This window comes from Carettochelys insculpta, chromosome 16 (assembly GCF_033958435.1).
Source record: "Carettochelys insculpta isolate YL-2023 chromosome 16, ASM3395843v1, whole genome shotgun sequence".
In the NCBI taxonomy this organism is placed as follows: domain Eukaryota; kingdom Metazoa; phylum Chordata; order Testudines; family Carettochelyidae; genus Carettochelys; species Carettochelys insculpta.
The window spans coordinates 31,842,671-31,864,168 of NC_134152.1; the positions used below are offsets into that span (position 1 = coordinate 31,842,671).

Below are 21,498 nucleotides of genomic sequence, written 5' to 3' on the forward strand. Positions count from 1 at the left end.
ATCACTCATTTTTTATTTTTTTCGGTGGTTTCTAGAAACACTTTTTCTTAAATGGGAGAAGTCTGTATTTGAAGGCAGACTGTTTACACCTAATTATGCACTGCTCTTAACAAATCTGTGGCATCCCTTTCTAGTGTGGTAGACCTAGCTGGCATTGATATGCAAATAAACTGTTCCCACCCTTAGCTTCAGACATTTTTTGAGTAGTAGCAGCTGTAGGTGTGTATTAACTGGAACATTCTTGGTCTATCAAGAAACCACTTCATATTGGCTTACTGCTTAAAAAAAACCTCCTTTTTGCCCCTTACTCTAGCTTATTTTGAAGTAGTTCCGTCAGAGAAAGGGAAGGTAATAGAGGATCTTAGAACAAGAAAATCATGGTGCGAAATGTTTTCCAGCAAAGTATTTTATTGCAATTATCTGGGAAAGTATTTTAAACCTTATGTTTGGTCTATGCTCCTCTATCTTTAATAACTCCTCGAATCTGTTTAAAATTTTGCTGACTTGAGCCAAAGAGTTAATCAACTACAAGAGCAAAACAGTTGCTCAGGACTTAAGAGGATTTTAAAGTCCTTTTCTCTACTTCACTTTAATGACTAAATTTAAAAAAAATACGTTTTCTTAATTTCACTGTCCCCTGGAACAGTACCTCTGTAAGTTCTGTACCAAGACACACTGGTCTCTCTTCCAACAGATGTTAAGTGTCTTTAAAAAAGCTCAGAAAAAGTTGTCATATTTTTCAGACCTTGAGTTAGTAAGGGATCTAAATAGGTAAGATAGTGTTTAATTATTAAGATATAAAATGTAGCTACTGCTATTCATTAATTTAAGTGACATGAATATGCAGTATAGATATTTTCTTTAAAGTGTTTAATTTTATAACTGGCTTTCATGATACAATATACTTATCAGAAAATTTTTTGGGGAATATTGAAAATACATGTGCATGCTGGAGGGACAGTAGAGAATTATGGTCTTCTCTCCCTCAAGAATGAGAACTTTACAGTGGTTCATGTCATTCAAAAGGCAGCAGTTACCCCCTCTGCTTACCCACCCCCCGCCAAAAAAAAAATCTCCAAATAGGAGGCTACAATTAATGCTACTACTCAGAAATTGAATGTCTCCATTTCTACTGCACATTTTAAATTATGAGAAGTGCTTAAAAACGTAGAAGTTTAGGAACAGTAAATTCAAGTTTATTTGCCTCTTGGGTTTTGAATCTTTAGAATTCACATTTGCAAGCTTTTCTGCATGGTCACAAGGTCTAGACACTTTTTTGTAAAAGAAGGCTGAGATTCTGATGTAACAACATGACTCTGGGAAAAGAGACTTCAGAAAAATCCCAAATATCATAAGATGTGATTAAAATGTCTAGAGTTGGAAATACTAGAATAATATCAGAACAAATCTGAAGACAGGCCATTCTGAGTAGCCTGCACCCACAAATCTGGCCATAGTTCAAGATTAAATCCTCAATTCTTAGATGCAATAATGAGCAACAAAACATGTTCTTATTCTCCAAAATTCCCAAGTACTGAATTTTGCATATTTAATAGTGAGGGGAAGAAAATGTGTTTGGGTATTCTGGGTATATCACCTCCTAACTAATATTCAGAAATTTGTATTTATTTGAGAATACCAAAGTCATTAACTGGTATTAATAAGTGCCTGCAAAATAGGTTTTGTTTTTTAAAATTAAAAAAACAGAACCTAGGAAAGCTTCTGAACACTCTGAAGTACCTGGAAGTAATGGCCATTCATTAAAATATGTACATAAACTTTAAAACATTATTTGCATGGAGATCTCAAGGTCGCATATGCCAGGCTGCAAATCTAAATAGCTATTTTACAGCACCATTTTGAAAACAGTGAGGTTTTTGACTCCATTAGTAACACTGCTTTCCCTTAACCATAAGTGGCAATTTGTGCATTCCTTGAATTTTTTAGTCTGTTTAAGATTGTTCATGTTGCAGATTTTAGTGCACCCCTGTGTGTTTTCATGCCCCCACCCCACTGTTCTTGGGGGAAAAAAATGTGAACCACTGCCAAAGAGAGGGATCATTCTTTCCACAGGTTTTGGGGGCACACCTCAATTTTCTCTGTTACATTTTAGGAAAAGAATAAATGGAGAGGGAACAGGAAGCCTTTGAATTTGCTTCCTCCAGCTCCTTGTCTCTGCCCTTAAACTCAAATGCTAAACAAAACTTGTGACCTTTTGTAATAAGAGCTTTCCTTTAAGAGCTACCCCACCTGTTTTGCTCTTGAGGTTTTTGTCCTGGCATTTAAGTGTGTGTGTGTGTGTGTGTGTGTGTGTGTGTGTGTGTGTGTTTTAATTACTACTTAAACAAGACTTAATTGCTTCACCCAGAATACTGCAAAGCTGTTAGATCTTTATTTGCCTTAACTTCTTTAAAATTACTTGAGAACTCCCTTTTACTGTTAAGCACTTGGACCCCAAATGTACGAACACTCATGCAATAGGCTTAACTTTATACAGATGAATAGTTCCATTGATTTCTGAGGGACTATTTGCATGCATAAAGTTAAGCCACCTTTTTGTGTAGAATTGGGTCTTTAGTATTCATATTTTCAGTTTTATCCTGTAAGCAAATATTTGCACATATTGGATGTGTCTGTGTTTTTTTTTTTTGCACGGTCCTGTTAAACAATTAACCAAAGTACAGTATTATTCAAAAACTATATTAACATGGTCATTTTAAAATTGTAACATAACCAAATTTTAGACTTATGGGGTTTGTAACTGGCAAGTCCAATAGCTGCTAGTACTAAAGTGTTGGAAATAATATACAGTTCTGACACTTTGCTTGCAAAACCATTTATTATAAATATTAATATAGAAATATTGTTCATCCAAAAAAGTTTGCTGAAGCTGTCTATAGAAAAGCTTATTTCGAGCCAATATTCTATCATACGTGGACTGTCCATATGTGTCTCTGTAATGCTGCTTCATTCAGCATTTTCCTGTGCATACTGTATAGTGTATTCAAAGCATTGCAGCTGTTTAATCTCCTCAATCTGTTACATGGTAATTAGTTTCCCTTTTTATTTTCCTTGTTTTTTTGTTAATGCTGATCCTTGGGAAAAGGGGAGGGGTGTTTTAGTTCACATGCTCTTTCATTTAAAATTGTTGAGTCAAATACATTAGGTATATGTGCATCTGCATAGATGTGAACTTTGTTGTCCTCATGGAGCTAAGAATGAGACTGTAGCTATATGCAGGAACCTTGAGGGTCAAGAGTAACTATGACTCAGACATTTTGGATGGGCAGCTTCTGACAGGCAGAGCTATTTTGAAAGTGAAGATCAAAGAGCTATTGAAAATGAAACATGTACCATGCAGAATGTGTAAGCCTCCAGCTATATTTTCTACATTTTCTTTTCATGTGTGTGGTTTATAATTTATTTTCTCTAGCACAGTGCTATTTCATCAATATGCATTCTGCACAGAATAAGATGAACTCTAATGGACTTTAATCCTCAATTTTAGAATAGATTGTCTCTGTCTTTTTTTTAATGCCAAAATGCTTTTGTGACTCACTATAAGTGGCCTTGCATAGCAATTTCTCTTTGCTGCATAGAATGCTGCAGCAGCCTCTAAATGGTCAGTTTTTGGGTCTTTTGTTGATGCCGTAGCTTTCATATTTCAGATTACACTGTAGCCACCCCTATTCCCCGTTCTAATCTGTTTTGCTGATTACTAGCCCTCCTGACTCCCTTTACCTTTCAGTCCCTCAAACAAAGTAAATATTTTTGAAACATAATAGTAGGGGGCTTTTATTTTTTTTATTTATTTATTTTTTTAAAAATGACAAATTTCAACTATGGCTGTTGAGGCAAATAAGGTTTTTCTTTGGGCAGTGGGTAGTTAAAATATATCTGTCTAAATTTCTGGGAAGTATTTAAGTATTCAACTTTCATTCTGGTAGTTTCTCTGCTAACCCAGTATTGGAACAGCAGAGAGAATTATAGCAGCATACCCCCAAATATGTAATGAGGGAATACACTATTAAGTATCCTCCAAATCCTCTCAAATCTGCCTTGCATCTGTTGAGAGTAAGACTGTAGCTGTCCGGTACATTGGATTGATTTTGGTTTATTTACTGTATTTGTCATTTAACTGAAGAAAAGTGGGACCATTGTCTGAGGTGCCCTGTATCTCAGCCAATCTGTGTTTATCCTTAAGACATGCAGTTGTGCTGGCAGTACGACCCCCTTTGAGCCCAAAGAAAATCATGGATACTTGAAACAATAAATAACACTGGATTGGCCTTCATGCTTGGGTCCTTTTTAATTGGAGGGTTTTTTCATCCATTGGTGGGAATACTGTTACTTGGAAACAGATAGGAATTCTATACAAGTAACTGCTTTTGTGTGCTTTTAGCCCATGTTTATGGGAACATATTGTCAAGGTCAATTGCTGACTTTCTGAACAGTAATAAAAAGCAAACTGGCTATTGTAGTTTTTTGTATACAGAATCCAACTTAATGGACAGTGCATCACAACCTTTTCTTTGAAAGTATCCTTTCAGTTGTTACAGCTAACAGCACCCTGAAACTTTCTTTTCATCTGCTCAGGCATTGGAGAGAAGTATTCAACATGGGAGCCAACCAAACGAGAATTAGAATTGCTACGACACAACCCCAAGCGGAGAAAAATAACCACAAATTGCACCATAGGTAAGTTAAGGAAACAATCACTCATATGATTTGTCCGCCACCTGCATTTTCAAAACCCTGTGATTTTTTTTTCTTTTTTCCTGTCACAGTTTAAATGCATATTTTCTGGTTGAGTATTAAATGGTTTTTCTTTTGACATGTATCACGCCATCTTAATGACCATGTGTACTGACTTCCATCCTCTCTTCTGCATAGAAGGATGTGTGTTCTGTCATTTCAGATACTGAAGATAGTGAATTTCCATAGGAGACCTTCAAAGTAGGAGACTTTTAGAACATGTATCTACTAGGAAATTCTGTGGAAAACAACCCCTGCTGATGGCACCACCAGTTCAGCTGAACTTTTAATTGACACGGTGGTCAAAACACTGAGAGCTGCCAGAACTTAATCTACATTAGTGCTCCCACCAAGGCAGTTGCACCAGAGGAAATTCTCTTGTTCAAACATAGACCAAATTGCATCATCCTTTCACTTGAGAGCTTTGGTCTTTTCCCAAATGGGAGCTTGGACTTTTCTTCTGCTTTAGAGGGTCCAGAGGAAGGAAACAAAAATGGTAAAAAGTTTAGAAAATCCGACTGTGAAAGAAGGTTAGAAGAACTGAATATGTCTAGTCTTGAGAAAAGAAGATTGAGGGCAGCCCTAACTAGTCAATATAATCTATTCTAGTGTTATAAAGAGAGCTATAAACAATTGTTCTCCATATCCACTGAAGGTAAGGCAAGAAGTCATTGGCTTTCTCTGCAGTGGAGAAGAGATTTATGTTAATTTTATAAAGATTTTCCTAACTATAAGGAATAGGTTACCAAGGGAAGTTGTGAGATCCCCATCATTGGAGATTTTTAAGAACAGGGTAGGCAAAAACATATCAGGGTGGTGTAGATATACTTGGTCTTACGTCAAGACAGGGGAATGGAGCAGATGATCTTTCAAAGTCTCTTCCAACCTTACATTTCTATGAGTTTATGTTGAAAACTACAGAAGGGATCCTTCAGAATCATATTTTCAACCCAGATCAAAAGGTCTGTTCTCCAGCTAGTTTGTTGTATATATCAGTTCCTAGATTTACAGATTCCGAGGTGAGACTGGACTGTTCTGTGAAAATCAAGTACTGTAGCCCACGAAGTTTAGTATACTCACTTTGGAGCCAAGAGCTATCTGAAATGCAGGCATAGTAAGAGATGATTGGGAAACAGCTGAGGAAGAGAGAAGAAAATATGCAAAAGTTCTCACAAAATGTAACTTCTGTTTCTCACCATTTCTTGACAAGCTCTAATAATGATGATCAGTCTGGCCAGTAATGATCCTATGGCTGTTTTCTCTTTATAGTTTAATGCATGCTACCATTCAGGTATGAAGATTTCAGAGGTGAGAGTAATAGCATAGCCATAGGGTCAGATTTTTGTAAGTATTTAGGTATTGCTCTGTTCAGCATTGTAATGCTTCAGTCTCATTTTAAAAGTGACTTGGCAGCTGAAGTTTTGATGTCTTTCAATATGACTTAGACTCTTAAATCACTTTTGGAAATGAGACTGAGGCTTCAGAGTCATCTAGGTAGTATAGTGCTTGGTGGTGCTATGTCCAGATTCCTTTAAAAATCTGTGCTGTTGTCACTATGTAACTGCTTACAGGCAGACTCCAACCTGGGACCTCTGGAGCTTTTCATGCATAAGCCTCTACAGCTTGAGCTAAAAGCCAGCTTGCTTTCAGCTAAGGCTGTAGAGGAGACTCTTTCTGTAAGTGATCTAGGTGCCACTACATAGGACAGTGAACTGCACCTACATGTGTGGGTTACAACTAAAAGCAGGAAGCAGATTGTGAAATCTTTAAATTTTGCCTCATTTTTTCAAAGCTACGGTAAGCTCTATGCTGTCATAAAGTGCATCATTTAATCTTCACACCTTTTCACCCTTCAAATACTTTAAGTGTAATGATGAATAAAGTAATAGTTTTATGTATGCATTTCTACCGCAGTACTGCATAACTATTGCTTTGCATGTATACGGTTCTTGAAACTCTGGATTGAGAAGCCATAATGTGACTTCAAGAAAGGAAGTCAAGAGCCGGGGTTAGAACAGTCAAAAGAGAACTATTTTTGCAACAGTAGAGCAGGAAGAAAAGGTTGAAACACACCTGGGTCATGGAAACTTCTGACGGCCTAGGAAAGCACTCTAAATTGTGTTGGTTTATTCTCTCCATTGTTTGTTCACTATGAAACTTGTGTTTTTTGTTTTTTGTTTTTTTTAGATGAAACTGTAACAGATCGTGTAAGAACTATGTTACCAGTTCCTTGGCTAAATTAATTCTATAGGACACACGAAACTGGCTTTGATAAAATATTAAGGTGCATCTGACCTTTCAGATGTTTCTCTTTCCATTTTGAAGGAATGAGATGATTCTTAAACTTTTAATTTTGCTGTATGTTAAAATGGATGCTTCCGACTGCATGAAATCTTATACACACAGTGTGGTGGTGGTGGTGGTGGGGGATGCTCATAAAACGGGATAAGGGCAATGAGTAATCTCTTTACTTCTGCAGGTGTGCTTTTAATAATTTCTCCTACTGGGCCCTGGAGCTGTCTGTATGCCAGGACTTAAAAAGAGAGAAAAAATCAAAGCACCCAAGAGACTTTCTGCAGTTATGGGCTACAGTTAAAAGCAAAAGACTTGATTTCTTTCACAAAAGTACATTGGAGGTGTAACTGAAAAACAATTCATTGTCCTTGAGCCTTTTCTCTCTATCCCCCAAACTATTTCTAAACATATACACGGTCAGACTGAAATGCTGCAGTTACCTGGACATTCCCGTTTCTCTTTTCTGATACTCATTTCTTCAGACGTCACGTCTTTATTCATCCATAATAAACATCTGTTTCATCTTCTGAGGTTTATAAATAAGTCAGAGGACATGCATAGGTGTGTCTAGTTGTATTACTTTTGATTAAAAAACGCTTATGAGAGTAATCAGCTGTTGTAAGAGTCGCATGCCTATTGATCTGAATCTGTTTACATGGAGAATCCAGTTTGGACTAACCAAATGTCTTATCTTTTTGTAAATCTGATTTAAAAGAAGAAAAGGCAGATACTTGCTTCTTCCCCCTCCTCTTGTCCCTCCCTCCCTGGTGTATGTCCAGCTGGATATGGGAATTACTTTTTTTTTTTTTTTTTTTTTTTTTATTCTCAGCTGTAACATGTTGAAATGATTGAGCCGGACACTGGTTCTATGTAACTTTAAGTGAGGTATGCCTTGTGCTAATGAGGATGGCCTGGTATTCCTGGAATCCAAGGCAACATGTTCTTGGGATAGCTCAGAAAAATGTTTGTGCATCCATGGGGGAATTTTGTGAAGGAGGGTTTGCCCCATAGGGTTTTCACCATAGTGAGAATTTCACCCACATGGATTGTAATGAATTAGGAGCTGGTTCAGAGGTATAAAATTAACCCTGTTTTGTGATTTTCCCATTAGATTTCACACCACTGGTCTTTAAAACAACATCACTTCAGTCATGTGAATTTTTAACTCCGTGGAAGAGTCTACTTTTCACTGCGAGTTATTTTCCTATTTGTTCTTTGTAGTGCTGAGAGTTGACCTTTTATGGCTTCTTTAGTAGATAGCTGCCTCTGTGCACTAGTGTTTCAAAACTGTTTGAATGTGTACACAACAGCATTGTCCTCCGTCTTGCATTGTCACTATAAATTATGTAAAATGAAGTGCTATAAAATAAGTTCAGTACGCAGAACTAATAATTGCTAGTTGGAATGCTCCCTTTTACCTTTCATTTCAGTCAAAATAAAATATTTCCTTGTATGTAGCAACTTTAAAATTTTGACAGAGAACTTGTAAAGAACCTCTTACGTAATCCATGAAGAGATTGAGTTTCACCGGCACTACAGTTGCTCTGATTTTTCTTTAGATGGGATTATTCGTACCTCTCTCACCAGATATTTGCTTCCTGATAATGAATATACATGCACTACATTGATTTTTTTAATTAATTAATTTATTTATTTAGTTTTTGCTGAGTCACTATTGTGCAGATTCCTCTTCAAATTAAAATAGTTCTAGTTGTGGTGCAGACTGAAGAATCCAAAGCTTTTATTGGTCTGTACTTTTTGGATTTTCACCAAAGAATCTCCCCCGCCTGTTGCATTTCTGTGTTTGTGAAGTGATAAGGGGACAAATTGCCTACATGCCAACAGTGAGCTCAGTACTCATGCAAATAATGACATTAAGGTCCTGGCCTTAAGCATCAAATGTGGATTAGACGATTCAGTAGGCATATAATACATGTGGTGAGTTTGCAAGGCTGAAATGCAGATAATCATTATTTAGTCTTTTCAACATTAAATAACATCTTGGTTTTTGTATTCAAAACTTACTTGTTTGCTTTGATACATTTCTAGCATGCTGATTATACCAAAAATTTCTAAAGGACAATTTGCATTTGATAAAATGAAAATAATGCAGATATTGGAATTTTTCCTCTTAGATATACAATGGAAAACTCGGTTTTTAAATCTGTTTCCAGTTCCTTTGGAAAAAGCGACCCCATCAAATTACTACATTCTGATACACATTGGAGGTGTTTATTACGAGGGTGGGCTCTATGCAAAGGAGAGGTAGCATCTTTTGGTGGCCATTTTTTATCTTCTATTTTGGGGGTACTAATAAGAGAAGTTCACTTCCCCTGAGCATACAGATTGAACCTCTCTAGTCCAGTACACACTCACCTGGCAACATCTATAATCTGGCAACATTTTAGTTAGGCAGATAGCCACTTAAAATGGGTGTGGCCAAGTGTCCCTTGGTCCCATAAACTTTGTTTACAGCCACAAGTCCTGGCTCTCAAGGTTCTGTGCTGTTATTTACCCCTAAATGTCCCAGTAAGCTGTGGAAGTGATGGTCATGCTGCTAGACAATATTGACCTCCTGTGGCTCAGCAAATTCTCTGGCTGAGCACCAGTGAGATCCCGAGGGTGCCAGGCTAGAGAAGCTCAACTGGTATTCGCTAGCCTGTCTCTGATGAGCATATAAAGTGACTTTGTGGCTGATGATGCTGTGCTACATTGCCAGTAGAAAGAATTAAAAGCACATTAGAGCCACCTGGGCTTCCCACTTGCAATGTTTCCAAAAAAAAAAAAGTAGGGGGGGATTCAGGAGGGGGACTTTAGAGAAGAATAAGCAAATCCTTTTCAGAAAGAATGACGTGGAGTGGGGGTGGTGAGAACAACAATAGCTACATAGCAGTGGCAGGTGGTTTTTGCAGCTGGGTGCCACCATGCAGTATGACGTGCGAGAGGCATGAGTGGAATAAATATTGCAGCAGTGCTTCAGTGCAAAGGTGGCAACAGGAGATGAACAGTGTCCTGGAAATTACTTCTGGTTCTCCAGACAAGCTACTCGAAGCATTGCTTTATCCTGCAGTGTGCCATAAACTATGCATGAGCAGCTGTGTACAAGGGCCTGACTAAAGAAGACTGGATGATGTTGTGGATTGCATTAATACTTTACAGGATTTTGTGAATGTGCTATCTTTTTGGGGTACTTACTTTTTAGTCTAAGACTTCCTAAACTGCTGCAGATGGAATGAAAAAACTCAGGAGCAGCACAGAACTTTTAACACTAGTTTAAATTTTACTTGTGAGATGGATGCATTAGTGGGTACCTATTTTAGATGTGGTAGTCCATTAAGTGCATTTAGAATGGATTTCATTTCTCTGGTTTTTAACTTTTTTCTTTGTTGGATTAAATACCATTCTGAATCCATCACACAGTGGGATGCAGAATGTCGCCTTAAGTACTATTCCAATAAATCTGTTCTGCATAAATACTACCCAGTCATCTTACCTTGTAACTGTACTCCTGTCTATCTTGAAAATTGGTAATTTAAGTCCTAAGTTAGTTAACCAATCTTAAAACATCCTGCAGTAAGCATCAAATACAGTGATGAATGTTTTATAAAATAAATATTCCTTTGCCATCAGGCAAAGGAGTAAATGCAAAAACATTGATTTTTATTATGTGGGTTTTTCCCCACACTTTGTTGTGTTCTGTTCCCCAGTATTTAGATCCTTCTCATCAACTTTAAGTATTGCAGTAGGAATCAAAAAAGTCTGTTTATGGATTTTAAAAAAATATTTTTCATTTATTTTAAAGGCACATGTATAATGTTTAGAAGGGATTTGCTTTCTGAGGGTAAACTGCTGCAGTAACCCCAGTTCAGCTGCTTTAAGGTTTTGTTGCTTCTAGAAAATCTTTTCTTGGTAAACTTTTGTAAAAGCAGAACTCTCACATTTGCTTTTGAACGGAATACATGTGTTTCTGTGGTCATTGAATGCACTTGACCTTAGTTGCCAAGTCTGGCCCTCCAGAAACTACGTAGGGACCTGATGCAATTTCACATGCTAATGGTACAGTTTATATTACAGGTTTCAATAACAGATATATTACAAGTATCACAGAGGTAGCTGTGTTAGTCTGTATCTTCGAGAACAACAAGAAGTCCTGTGGCACTTTATAGACTAACATATATTGGAGCATCTGATGAAGTGGCTCCTTGCCCACGAAAGCTTATGCTCCAACCTATCTGATAGTCTTTAAGGTGCCACAGGACTTCTTGTTGTTCTCGAGGATATATCACAGTAACCCCTCCATTTAACTGACTAATGGAAGGAAGGGGTGTCCATTAGTGCCTAAAATCCATTAAATCCAAATCTGCATGATTGGAGGCACCTTGCAAGGTGCACTAGGGAGCTCTCCATTCAAGACCTGGGAGGAATACAGCAGGCTCGGGGAGAAAGTGTGGCAGCAGGCCCTTTGCACTCCCAGCCGCAATAGTGGCTCCTCCAGTTCCGGTGGCTCTGGTGAGTCGCCGACATTTATTTTGGGGAGGGCCGGCAGATGGTCCATTATTTCTGAACTCCAGGCTATTGGTGTCTGTTAAATCAAGGGTTTACTGTATTCAAGTGGGTAAATCTTGACAGTTACGGCATCACAGAGCAGCATGCATTTTCATGTGGCTTTGTTAATCTGTAAGATGTTAAGGTGGTCAGCCACAAAATTCACCTAATTTTTGCAGAATACAAAATGAGCACAGAGCAAACAATATTTAAACAGATTCTGCTTAAATAAGAAATGGGGTATATTACCACCAACTCTGTAAACAGTACCTTGTTCAGTTTAGAATAAAAAAGGTGGGTGAAGCAATTAAATTGGGAGGTACCACCAGGATTAGTTTCATTTGTATGTAGGATGTAGGCACCAAAGCGATGGGCAAATCCCAAAAACTGGGGAATTATAGTGTCTCAAAGTTTCTGCATGGCATTTTTATGCACTTTATTTAAATTCAGCTCTGTAAGTGAGACTTCTTTTCACTGTGTGATTGTGACTTTTGCTGGAAAAGAATCTCAACAGCCAGACAAAAGAAAAGGTATGGTTTCCCTGCTGGAATGAAAAAAGTTTGTATTCAGACAAGAGAAATGCTGGGTCTGGTAAACTTTAAATGTTGTCTCTTCATTTGATTTATAGCATGAGAAACTATAGTAGTCCAGCTTTATCCCCAAGGGATGAAGGAGGAGACATTTACAAAACTGAGGCTTTCATTTGAACTTTGGAAACCATTTAATTCATCAGGTCATCTGTCATGGCAGTTTACAAGCAAATTAAACTTTAGAAGTTAGAAAAAGGTGTGTTACTGCAAACTCTGAGCTAACATCTCTACATAGTTTGTGGTCGGGTGTTTTTAATCATTCATATAAAATATTAAGCAGCCTACTGATCTCCTATAGGAGATCCAACCAAATTAATAGTTTTTACGCAAAAACAACTGTGAGCCATTCTTTCAGTTGTATGCATATCAGCCATATTGGGGAGACGTACGCACTCTTCCCCACATCCCTCAAAGTAATAGTAATGGTAGAAAACCATGAAGTACTGTCTGGGAAAACAGCTTGCCCCAGTACTTTATTGAATCCTTTACAAACTTTTAGGAGTATTATTTTCTTTAAATCACTATTATTCTCTGTTATAAATTGTTTTAAAGATTTTTTTTCTTTTTTTAAATTAGCTGTTAATCTTGTGCAATAACCAAGGGCTTCCCCCCGTAAAACATCTGGTATTTGAGTTGTATAATTTGGTTGTATTGTCTTGATATGCCTTATCAGTGCTGCTGTATTACAAGGCACTTCCATCTAGCAGTTGATGACTCCTTTGCATCATTGCTTTTTAAGGCAACTTTACGCCCACACTTTAAAGGAAGCTAGAGTTTTGTAGCAGAAACCGAGACCTGCACTTCTCTTCATATTTGATTTCACTGCTTAATGCATTTAGTACAGGAGCGGGGAACCTTTTTCAGGTTGGGGACTTCTGACCTGTAGGCAGGTCAGTCAGGGGCCAGGCTGGGAATTTGGGGATCTGGGCAGCAGGTAGGGTGCAGGAGTGGGCTGGCGACAGGCTAGCAGGATGGAAGGGAGGTGTAGGAAAGGGCTGGGTGTAGATGATCTTGGTGGGAGGAAGGGTGCAGAAGGGTTTGAGGTGCAGGGTCTGTAAGGGAGGGGGCAGGAGCAAGGTGAGAGTTGGGGGTTCTGGATGGGAGGGGGCACAGAGTAGTCAAGGGGCACAGGGTCTGGGTGATGGGTGCAGCTTATCTGTTTACCCCTTGATGCACGTAGCTCAGCTCCCCCTCCCTCTGCTTCCAAGCACCACCTTCCGCTGTTCTGATTGGCTGGAATTCTGTCCAATCAGAGCAGCAGGATGAAGCCTTCAGGCTGTGCTTCCAGAGCCACTGCAGCTCCCCCTTCCCCTGGCTGGGGAATGGCAGCGAGCAGCAGTGGCGCGCCAAGCTGCTTCCTTGCCCTCTCCCCCCTTGTCACCACCCAGCAGAGCCCATGGTCTAGATTTGTCCCTGGATGTGGATCAGCCTGTGAGGCTCCACTTCCCTAACCCCCCAACAGGCCAGATTCTGGGCTGGGGGTGGGGAGCCCCAAGCCCTGGGGTCTGGATCCAGACAAGCCACAGGTTCCCCACCCCTGTTTTCGTGTATCATGGGCTTTTGTTGGACACGCTATCATGAGCACAAACACTCGACTTCTATAAGGGACAAGTGTTTATGCTTTTTCTCCTTTGCGTTTGCCAGGTTTATAGCACTTAAATTGCAGCAAATGCAGTCTGGGTTGGACATTTGGAAAAAACTTCCTCTTTGTCAGGGTGTTTTAAGCATGAGAATAAATTGCCTAGGGAGGTTGAGGAAGAAATGTTTTTCAGGTTATGGCAATGCCCTTTTTTTTAAAAAAAAAAAACAAAAAAAACCTTTTTCGTCCCCTCATTCATTCCCTTTTAGTAGAAATATGGTTTCATTTTCATAATGATCTCTTCCATTGCTATAAATGTCCAGACTGTACACAATTCTTAGATGGTGTTTTAACATGTCAGTTTAGAAAATAAAACTCTGTGAAAGTCAAACATGAATTTTTCTAAGTAACAATATTTGTATTTTATCACAAAGCCATAACAGGGCAGATTTCTTGGTAATGGATTTCTCACTGTTCCTTGGCTCTGAAAAATAGCTCTTTGCATTGGTGGGTTGAAGAAAAGCAATAACTACAGAGTAAAAAATTGGAAGTATAGTAATGTACTATTAAGGTGGGAAAGTGGATATATTTAAAGCAAAATCTTCTATACACTTAATTTCACAGTTCAACACTTTCCGGGGAGAAAATGGGAACTAATAACTAGTGTGCATATGTGCACATGTTCAGAAGGCTACTTTGAATTCGCTAAATAAGTGATAGCAGTTGAGGAAAAAGATTCTATTCCTTACTTCAGAGGTCTTTGTACAGCAGGTGAAGTAGTGAAATGGGATTATACTTGCAAGTGGTGGAGCTTGCCTTTTTTATTTCTCACCTGATTTTGGATGATAAAATATTGAAATTGCCAGGGCTTTTTTTGTGGCTGTATGTGCCAGTACTCTATACCAGCACCACCTCACTAGGAACCCACAGCTGGGTCTGCTGGCAGGGCTCAGTGCCCCAGCCTGCTCCCAGCCGCAGGGCTGCCAGAGCCCCCACCGGCTCTTCAGTAGTTTGGGTGATGGGGGCAGAGCCCCCACTGACCCTGCAGCAGCCCAGGTTCTGAGATGCAGCCATGAGGCTGAGAGCTAGAGCCCTTGTGCCCCTTAGAGCAGGGCTGGGTGCTGGATTGCCTGCTTGCCGTGCAGCAGCAGGGACAAGGAGGTGAGCCCTCCACTGGCCCTCCAGCAGCCTCAACTGTGGGAACCCAGTGGGTGGAGAGGGGGTGAGGAGGCGAGGAGCCATACTGGGTCCTCTTTAACAAGAAAAAGCACTGGAAATTGCACAACCATCTTATGTGAAAGAGTAAACAGGGATATGATTGTATGCAAAAGTTCCTGCTGCATTATGCGTACAAGCTTCCTCAGTACCAGTAGGATTGTGTCCGGGAGGACAGAGAGAATTGCCAGGCATCTAAACCTGGTGGGATGGCAACTCTGCACTCTTGGAAGGGGCTTTGGCGGGGCTTCTGCTAGCTTCTTCCCCCACCAGCCCTTCAGCACTGGGGCTCTGGCAGCTATTTATAGGGCCAGCAACTGCTGCTGCAGTGGCAGCACCAGTGGCGGGGAGCCCAAGCCCTTTTGAATCGCCAGGTCCCAGAGCAGTTACCCACACTCCCTTGTCACAAGGTCTGCATGATGTGTCTGCCTTGCTACAGTTCCTGTGGCAGAGCCAATGTGTTGTCTGTGGTCATGATGGCAAATAGACTCTTCTGAAGAGCCATAATGATGGTAAGCTCTCAGGAGGAGAAATTGAAGCAAGTTTGAAGATTGAAGGCCAGTGAGGTACCTCAGTAGAGACTACTGGAGAGCCAAAGAGAGTCAGCGCTCAGGGCAGTACATGGAAACCCCTGCGGCAGGCCCTGCTGCTACTAGTGAGATGTGCTGGGAGCCATGTGGAGCTGGGGCAGGCAGAGAATCTGCCTTAGCCTCACTGCGCTATCAGACTTTTAGCAGCCTAAAATCTTACAGATTGGCTTCTGTAAGCAGCCTCCAGGCCATTTCTGGGAGACTCTTGGCCGGTTAGCGCAGGTCGCCGGTCCTCTTGCCAAGAGATGTTGTGCAGGCCACATAACTATAACTAGTTTCAAAAAACAATTGGCAATGTGCATGGAGGACAGGTCTGTCAGTGACTGTTAGCTATTAGCAGCCCCATGTTCTCGGCATCCTAAGCCTCTTACTGTTAGAAACTGAAACAGGGTGAAGGTGGGTGGATCACTTGATTAAATGACCTTGTTCTGTTCACTCCCTCTGAAGTATCTGGTACTGACCACTGTGAGAGATAGGGTACTGAGCTAGAAGGACCATTGATCTGACCCAATGTGGACATTCTTATCAGGTGGGAGCTCTGGGTTTTACATACTACAGCCTCCATTCTAGCCCTCAAAAAAAAAAAAAAGTGGATTGGTTGGGCCAATGTTCATCGTGCCAGTTCTTCTTGTTGATCTTTTATTAGCAAATGGATTGGGGGAAAGCTTGATTGCTAAGCAGTCTTGAAATGTTTGACCAAGAGTATTTTTAGCAGCCCCTAGAAATTAGGTATATATTGTGGCATTTTTTGGAATTGTTCCCTTCGGGAAGGAACCTACATACTTACTAATGTCCATTTTCTGTAAAACTTTGCAGATTTTCTAGGAGCCCTGTTTGAGGAGATTGTAAGCTTTGAAGCTTGACTATAAATATCTGAGCTTGACAACAAATTGGCATTGAAAAGAATATTTGAAGTGGCTTGCTAAACACTTGGGTTCTGGCAGAAATATTTAGTTTGAATCATGCTTGAAAATTTAATTTGCTGCTACTTTGCTTTGTAGGATTTTCACTTCGAGGCACTTTTCTTTTGCACAGAACAGTTTGGCATAAATCAAGACTCAATCTTAACAGGACCTTATTTAAAACATATGCAGTTTGATAATTACTTGGGAATAGTGGTTATTTATACAAGTTATAGAGGATTTTAATACAGGTTATTTATGACTGAATTTTCTTTAATAGTTAGATGTTTGAGTTTTAGAGAGGAAATGCTACTAGCAAAGCATGAAATTTGGGATTACAAACTGCAAATTCAGTAGAACCAAAAATACATTGCTGTAGGGGCTTCTGTCTCTACTAAAACTCTTGAAGGCTTTGTGTGAGACTAAGTCCTATAAAAGTATTTATACATCAAATAGTCAGATGAATGCAAGTGTTTGAACTATTCTGTTATCCTCTATTGGGAAACTGTCATGCATATATGCATAGAAAACACATTAATTTTGTAACCTAAGGTGGTTCCTAGGATGCCCTGCCTCATCTCAAAACCCTACGTGTTATACAGTAAACTTTCATATCCTGCAGCCACAGGATTGGGAGGTTGCTGAATATTCAAATATTCTGGTTACTGGGGAGGTATACTTAGCAATGCATAACACTAAAGAAAAACAAGATTAGATATTAAGAAACAAGCAAAAATGTATGCAGAGTACTTTAATTACCAACAGTAGTATCGTACACTGTAAATTTATACTGTGTTGCTTTATTAATTTGTATTTATGCCCATTGTACTGTACTTACGGAAAACATAACTAAAAGCTACTTATGGTTAAAATGCCAGTTATTTGAGAGTTCTGGATAATAGATTGAATGTGAAAGAATTTACTGTAATTTGGAAGGCAGCCTTCTCCAGCCTGTACACCAATAGACTGGTAGTCCAGGGCTTGGACTTAACTCCCTAACTCATCTGAATTCCTAGCTGTGTAGTTTTGGGGATCTGATGTATGATTTATGACCTAATGTTAAAGGCCAAGTTGGCTGATCAGTGTGGTGCTGAACAATCTTCCAAAGTGGTACTACATATATTTCCCTCGAGCAGTGGTTCTCAGCCTTTTCAGTAATACAGCATGCTACAATGAGACAAACAATTCCCCAGCACATCCACTTTTATGAGCAATCAATTCAGCTGAAAAATGTCACACTGACTTATTTACTATGGTTATGGTCTTACCAGGGAGGCTTTCAACATAGCAGTGCACACAACAAGCTAAACAAGGGTCAAATGCATTAATGTTTCAAAACCACCACTGAACACACTATCTTCAACAGTGAGCGCAGACACGTTTCAAAATCTGCTCAACTCAACTATTTTAAACTATTCATAGCCCTAAATCTGTTCCACATGCAGCGTTCCATTCTGGTGTCTGAATTTCACCTTTTCATGTTATAAATTTTGTATCTGTAACGATATCTTTCAAAATATACTTTTATTAAATAAGTGAACTGATAAATAATTGAGATTTAGTGGATCAGCGCAAAACTTAAAGTAAATAGCAACTTACCATGTTAGTGGGAAACCTGAGCCTGCTGGTGTGCAAAAAGGTGGACAAGTTGGAGTTAGGGGGAGGCTCCCCGCTCCTCCAGCCTGTTAGAGCTGGGGCGTGGCATTTAAACCCTGTCCCAGCTCTAACAGGCTCCCACTCTCCCTTGCCACAGCATGGAGGGGGAAAGTCTCCCTGCCAGCCCTTTTGGGCTTGGAAGCAGCATTTTAGCTGCATCCCAGCATGAATGGGCTCCTGCAGGGTGAGCATTTCCACTCCTGGCAGCTCTGCAAAGAGCAATCATGGGGGGAAATTGACCATTCTGCCCCAGCTGGGACTCACACATCCTTGCTGCTTGAGCCCAGCTGGCAGAGGGTCAGTAGTTTCCCTCTGTGTTTGCTCCACGAAGAGTCATGGTGAGGGGAAATTGATGAAATTTCAGGGCACACTGGTTGAAAACTGCTACCCTAGGGAGTGCTGAGGTTCTACTGTGTGATGACTGCTGGTCCTTGATTTCTGGAAATTATTGAGCTTTTGAGGGGAGTCTGTTAACATACTGAAAAAGCAGCACTCTTACAGTATATGGAGGCTGTTATGGGGAAGAACATAAGAACATAAGAATGGCCATACTGGGTCAGACCAAAGGTCCATCCAGTCCAGTATCCCGTCTGCCAACAGTGGCCAATGCCAGGTGCCCCAGAGAAGGAGAACAGAAGACAATGATCAAGTGATTTATCTCCTGCCATCCATCTCCTGCCCCTGTACTGAAGGCTAGGGCACCATACTTTACCCCTGGCTAATAGCCATGTATGGACCTAACCTGCAAAAATTTATCGAGCTCTCTTTTTAAACCCTAATAGAGTCCTGGCCTTCACAGCCTCCTCCGGCAAGGAGTTCCACAGGTTGACTGTGCACTGTGTGAAGAAAAATTTCCTTCTATTAGTTTTGAACCTACTACCCATCAATTTCATTTGGTGTCCCCTAGTTCTTGTATTATGGGGAAAGGTAAATAATTTTTCTATATTCACTTTCTCCACACCATTCATGATTTTATATACCTCTATTATATCGCCCCTCAGTCTCCTCTTTTCCAGACTGAAAAGTCCCAGTCTCTCTAGGCTCTCCCCATATGGGACCCGTTCCAAACCCCTAATCATCTTAGTCGCTCTTTTCAAATGCCAATATATCTTTTTTGAGGTGAGGAAACCACATCTGCACGCAGTACTCAAGATGTGGGCGTACCATAGTTTTATATAGGGGAAGTATGATATCTTTTGTCTTATTATCTGTCCCTTTTTTAATAATTCCTAACATCCTATTTGCTTTACTAACTGCCGCTGCACACTGCGTGGATGTCTTCAGAGAACTATCCACTATAACTCCAAGATCTCTTTCCTGATCTGTCATAGCTAAATTTGACCCCATCATGTTGTACGTGTAATTTGGGTTATTTTTTCCAATGTGCATTACCTTACACTTACCCACATTAAATTTCATTTGCTGTTTTGCTGCCCAATCACTCAGTTTGCTGAGATCTTTTTGTAGTTCTTCACAATCCCTTTTGGTTTTGACTGCACTTTGAAGGCTGCACTTATACCTCTTTTAGTCCTCTAGATTGCCCCCTTTTGGCATCAGGTTTCACTCCATTCACCCGTCTCTGGGAAGAATCACATGGTATTTCCATTCTTTGACTGAATCTCTGGGTGACAGCTCTGCTGTTTTCCAGCCTGTTTCTGTGATGAAACAAGCAGGTGGTGGTGTCTGAAATCCCGTTTTTCTCTTAGGACCAGTGATCAGCACAATGACTTAAAGTGACTCAAAACTCGTTTGTTCAAAACCAGGCATTTATCTACTCAAAGGTACATAACTCATGGAACAAAAAGAAAAATAACATTGGTTTATACACAGATTTCCCCTTACATAAACCTTAATCTGCCTTTGCCTTCTTGGGTGACTTCCTACCAGGTTTCTGTCTCTGGGGTGGGCGGAAAAAGACTGCTTTCTGGCCGCATGCTCTGGGTGTGCTAGATGTCCACCTTGTGTCATTGTGTCCCCGGACCTGACTCCAAAACACCTTCCTCTCTCCAGGTCCCCTTGTTTGTTCTCTGTCTGGCAGAACCAGTTTATTCCTCCTATGGAGGGGGTTGTCAGCCAGATTTCACTTGGAGGTGAAGTTTCAAAGAACGTCACCAGCAATAGTGTCTTTGGAATACTGTGATTTGGGTTATTGAAAGTCATTTTTTGTGTTTCCTGCATATAGCCAGATTGCAGTTTAAGTTCAAGCAGATAGCACTATAAAACTGAGCAGGTGTAATTTTCATAACAGATAATACAGCCAACTCCCTCATTCTCCACAGATTTCAACGAAACTTCTCTAAGGGTGTGTCTACACTAGGGACTAACTTCAAAGTTAGGCACTACATTGAAGTAGCCAGCCGAGAATCTGTACACAGTTACTCTTACTTCGAAGTTAACTTTGAAGTACGGAACCCAACTTCGAAATCCTTACTCCATTTCCGGGAATGAGGTAGTGCCATACTTCGAAGTTTAACTTTAAAGTAGGGTGTATGTAGACGCTCTACTTGGAAGTTGCTTCGAAGTGTGAAATATTTGAGCTGTTTATCTACAGATGACTATCTGTTTAGTGATAAAGCAGTTCAGTTATATTTTTTGAGTGATACTGTTATACTTTGTTGCACTGTGATCAGTCTAAGCATTAGTTAATAGCTTTTGAACTATAAGGATTTACCTATTCCTCATTGTATGAGCAATTTCCAAAGGTAGTGTGGGCAGCTTGAGTCTGAACTTAAACTTAAGGAGCTTCAGGTACTCTACCTGGCTAGTGTTTTAGATTCAATTCCTTTTGGGACATCTATCAGAGAGGTAGCCATGTTAGTCTGTGTGTTCAAAAACAAGAAGTCCTGTGGCACCTTATAGACTAACAGATATTTTGGAGCATCAGCTTTTGTGGGCAAAAGACCCGCTTTGTCAGATGTGGGTCTTTGCCCATGAAAGCTTATGCTTCAAAATATCTAAGACCCACATCTGACAAAGCGGGTCTTTTGCCCACAAAAGCTGATGCTCCAAAATATCTGTTAGTCTATAAGGTGCCACAGGACTTCTTGTTGTTTTTGGGACATCTTTATTCTTTCCTGGCTCTGGGCAAGGGGATTGGGTTGTAAATATGTATTGCCGTGAAGTTCTGATGAGTGCTGAAGTGCTACACGAGGTTATAAAGGTTGCTGAGCATTGATTTACTGGACCTGCTAAGCTTTAAAATAAGAATAATTATAAGTAATTTAATGTTAAGTGCATGGAGATTCCTGTATTCTTTGTTTGCTTTGGTAGACAAAGCTTGTGTTCATCAGGTATAGCAGAGAAAATAAACATCAGTCTCTTCTTTAAACTTTCTTACATGGCTGTCTGTTCTCATCACCTTCAGACTATTT

The 21,498-nt window shown here is 40.0% G+C and overlaps 1 protein-coding gene across 3 annotated transcripts in view; it reads left to right on the forward strand.

The window, feature by feature from the left end:
* Nucleotides 1–21,498, forward strand: part of USP22 (ubiquitin specific peptidase 22) — a 178,958-nt gene that overhangs the window by 93,969 nt on the left and 63,491 nt on the right. For all 3 annotated transcript variants that reach the window (XR_012647743.1, XM_075010791.1, XM_075010792.1), the window contains one exon: nucleotides 4,597–4,698. Coding sequence is in view for 2 of the 3 variants with exons in the window: in XM_075010791.1 (XP_074866892.1) it covers nucleotides 4,597–4,698 (102 nt within the window). In the remaining variant the exon portion in view is untranslated. The remainder of the gene's footprint in view (nucleotides 1–4,596; nucleotides 4,699–21,498) is intronic.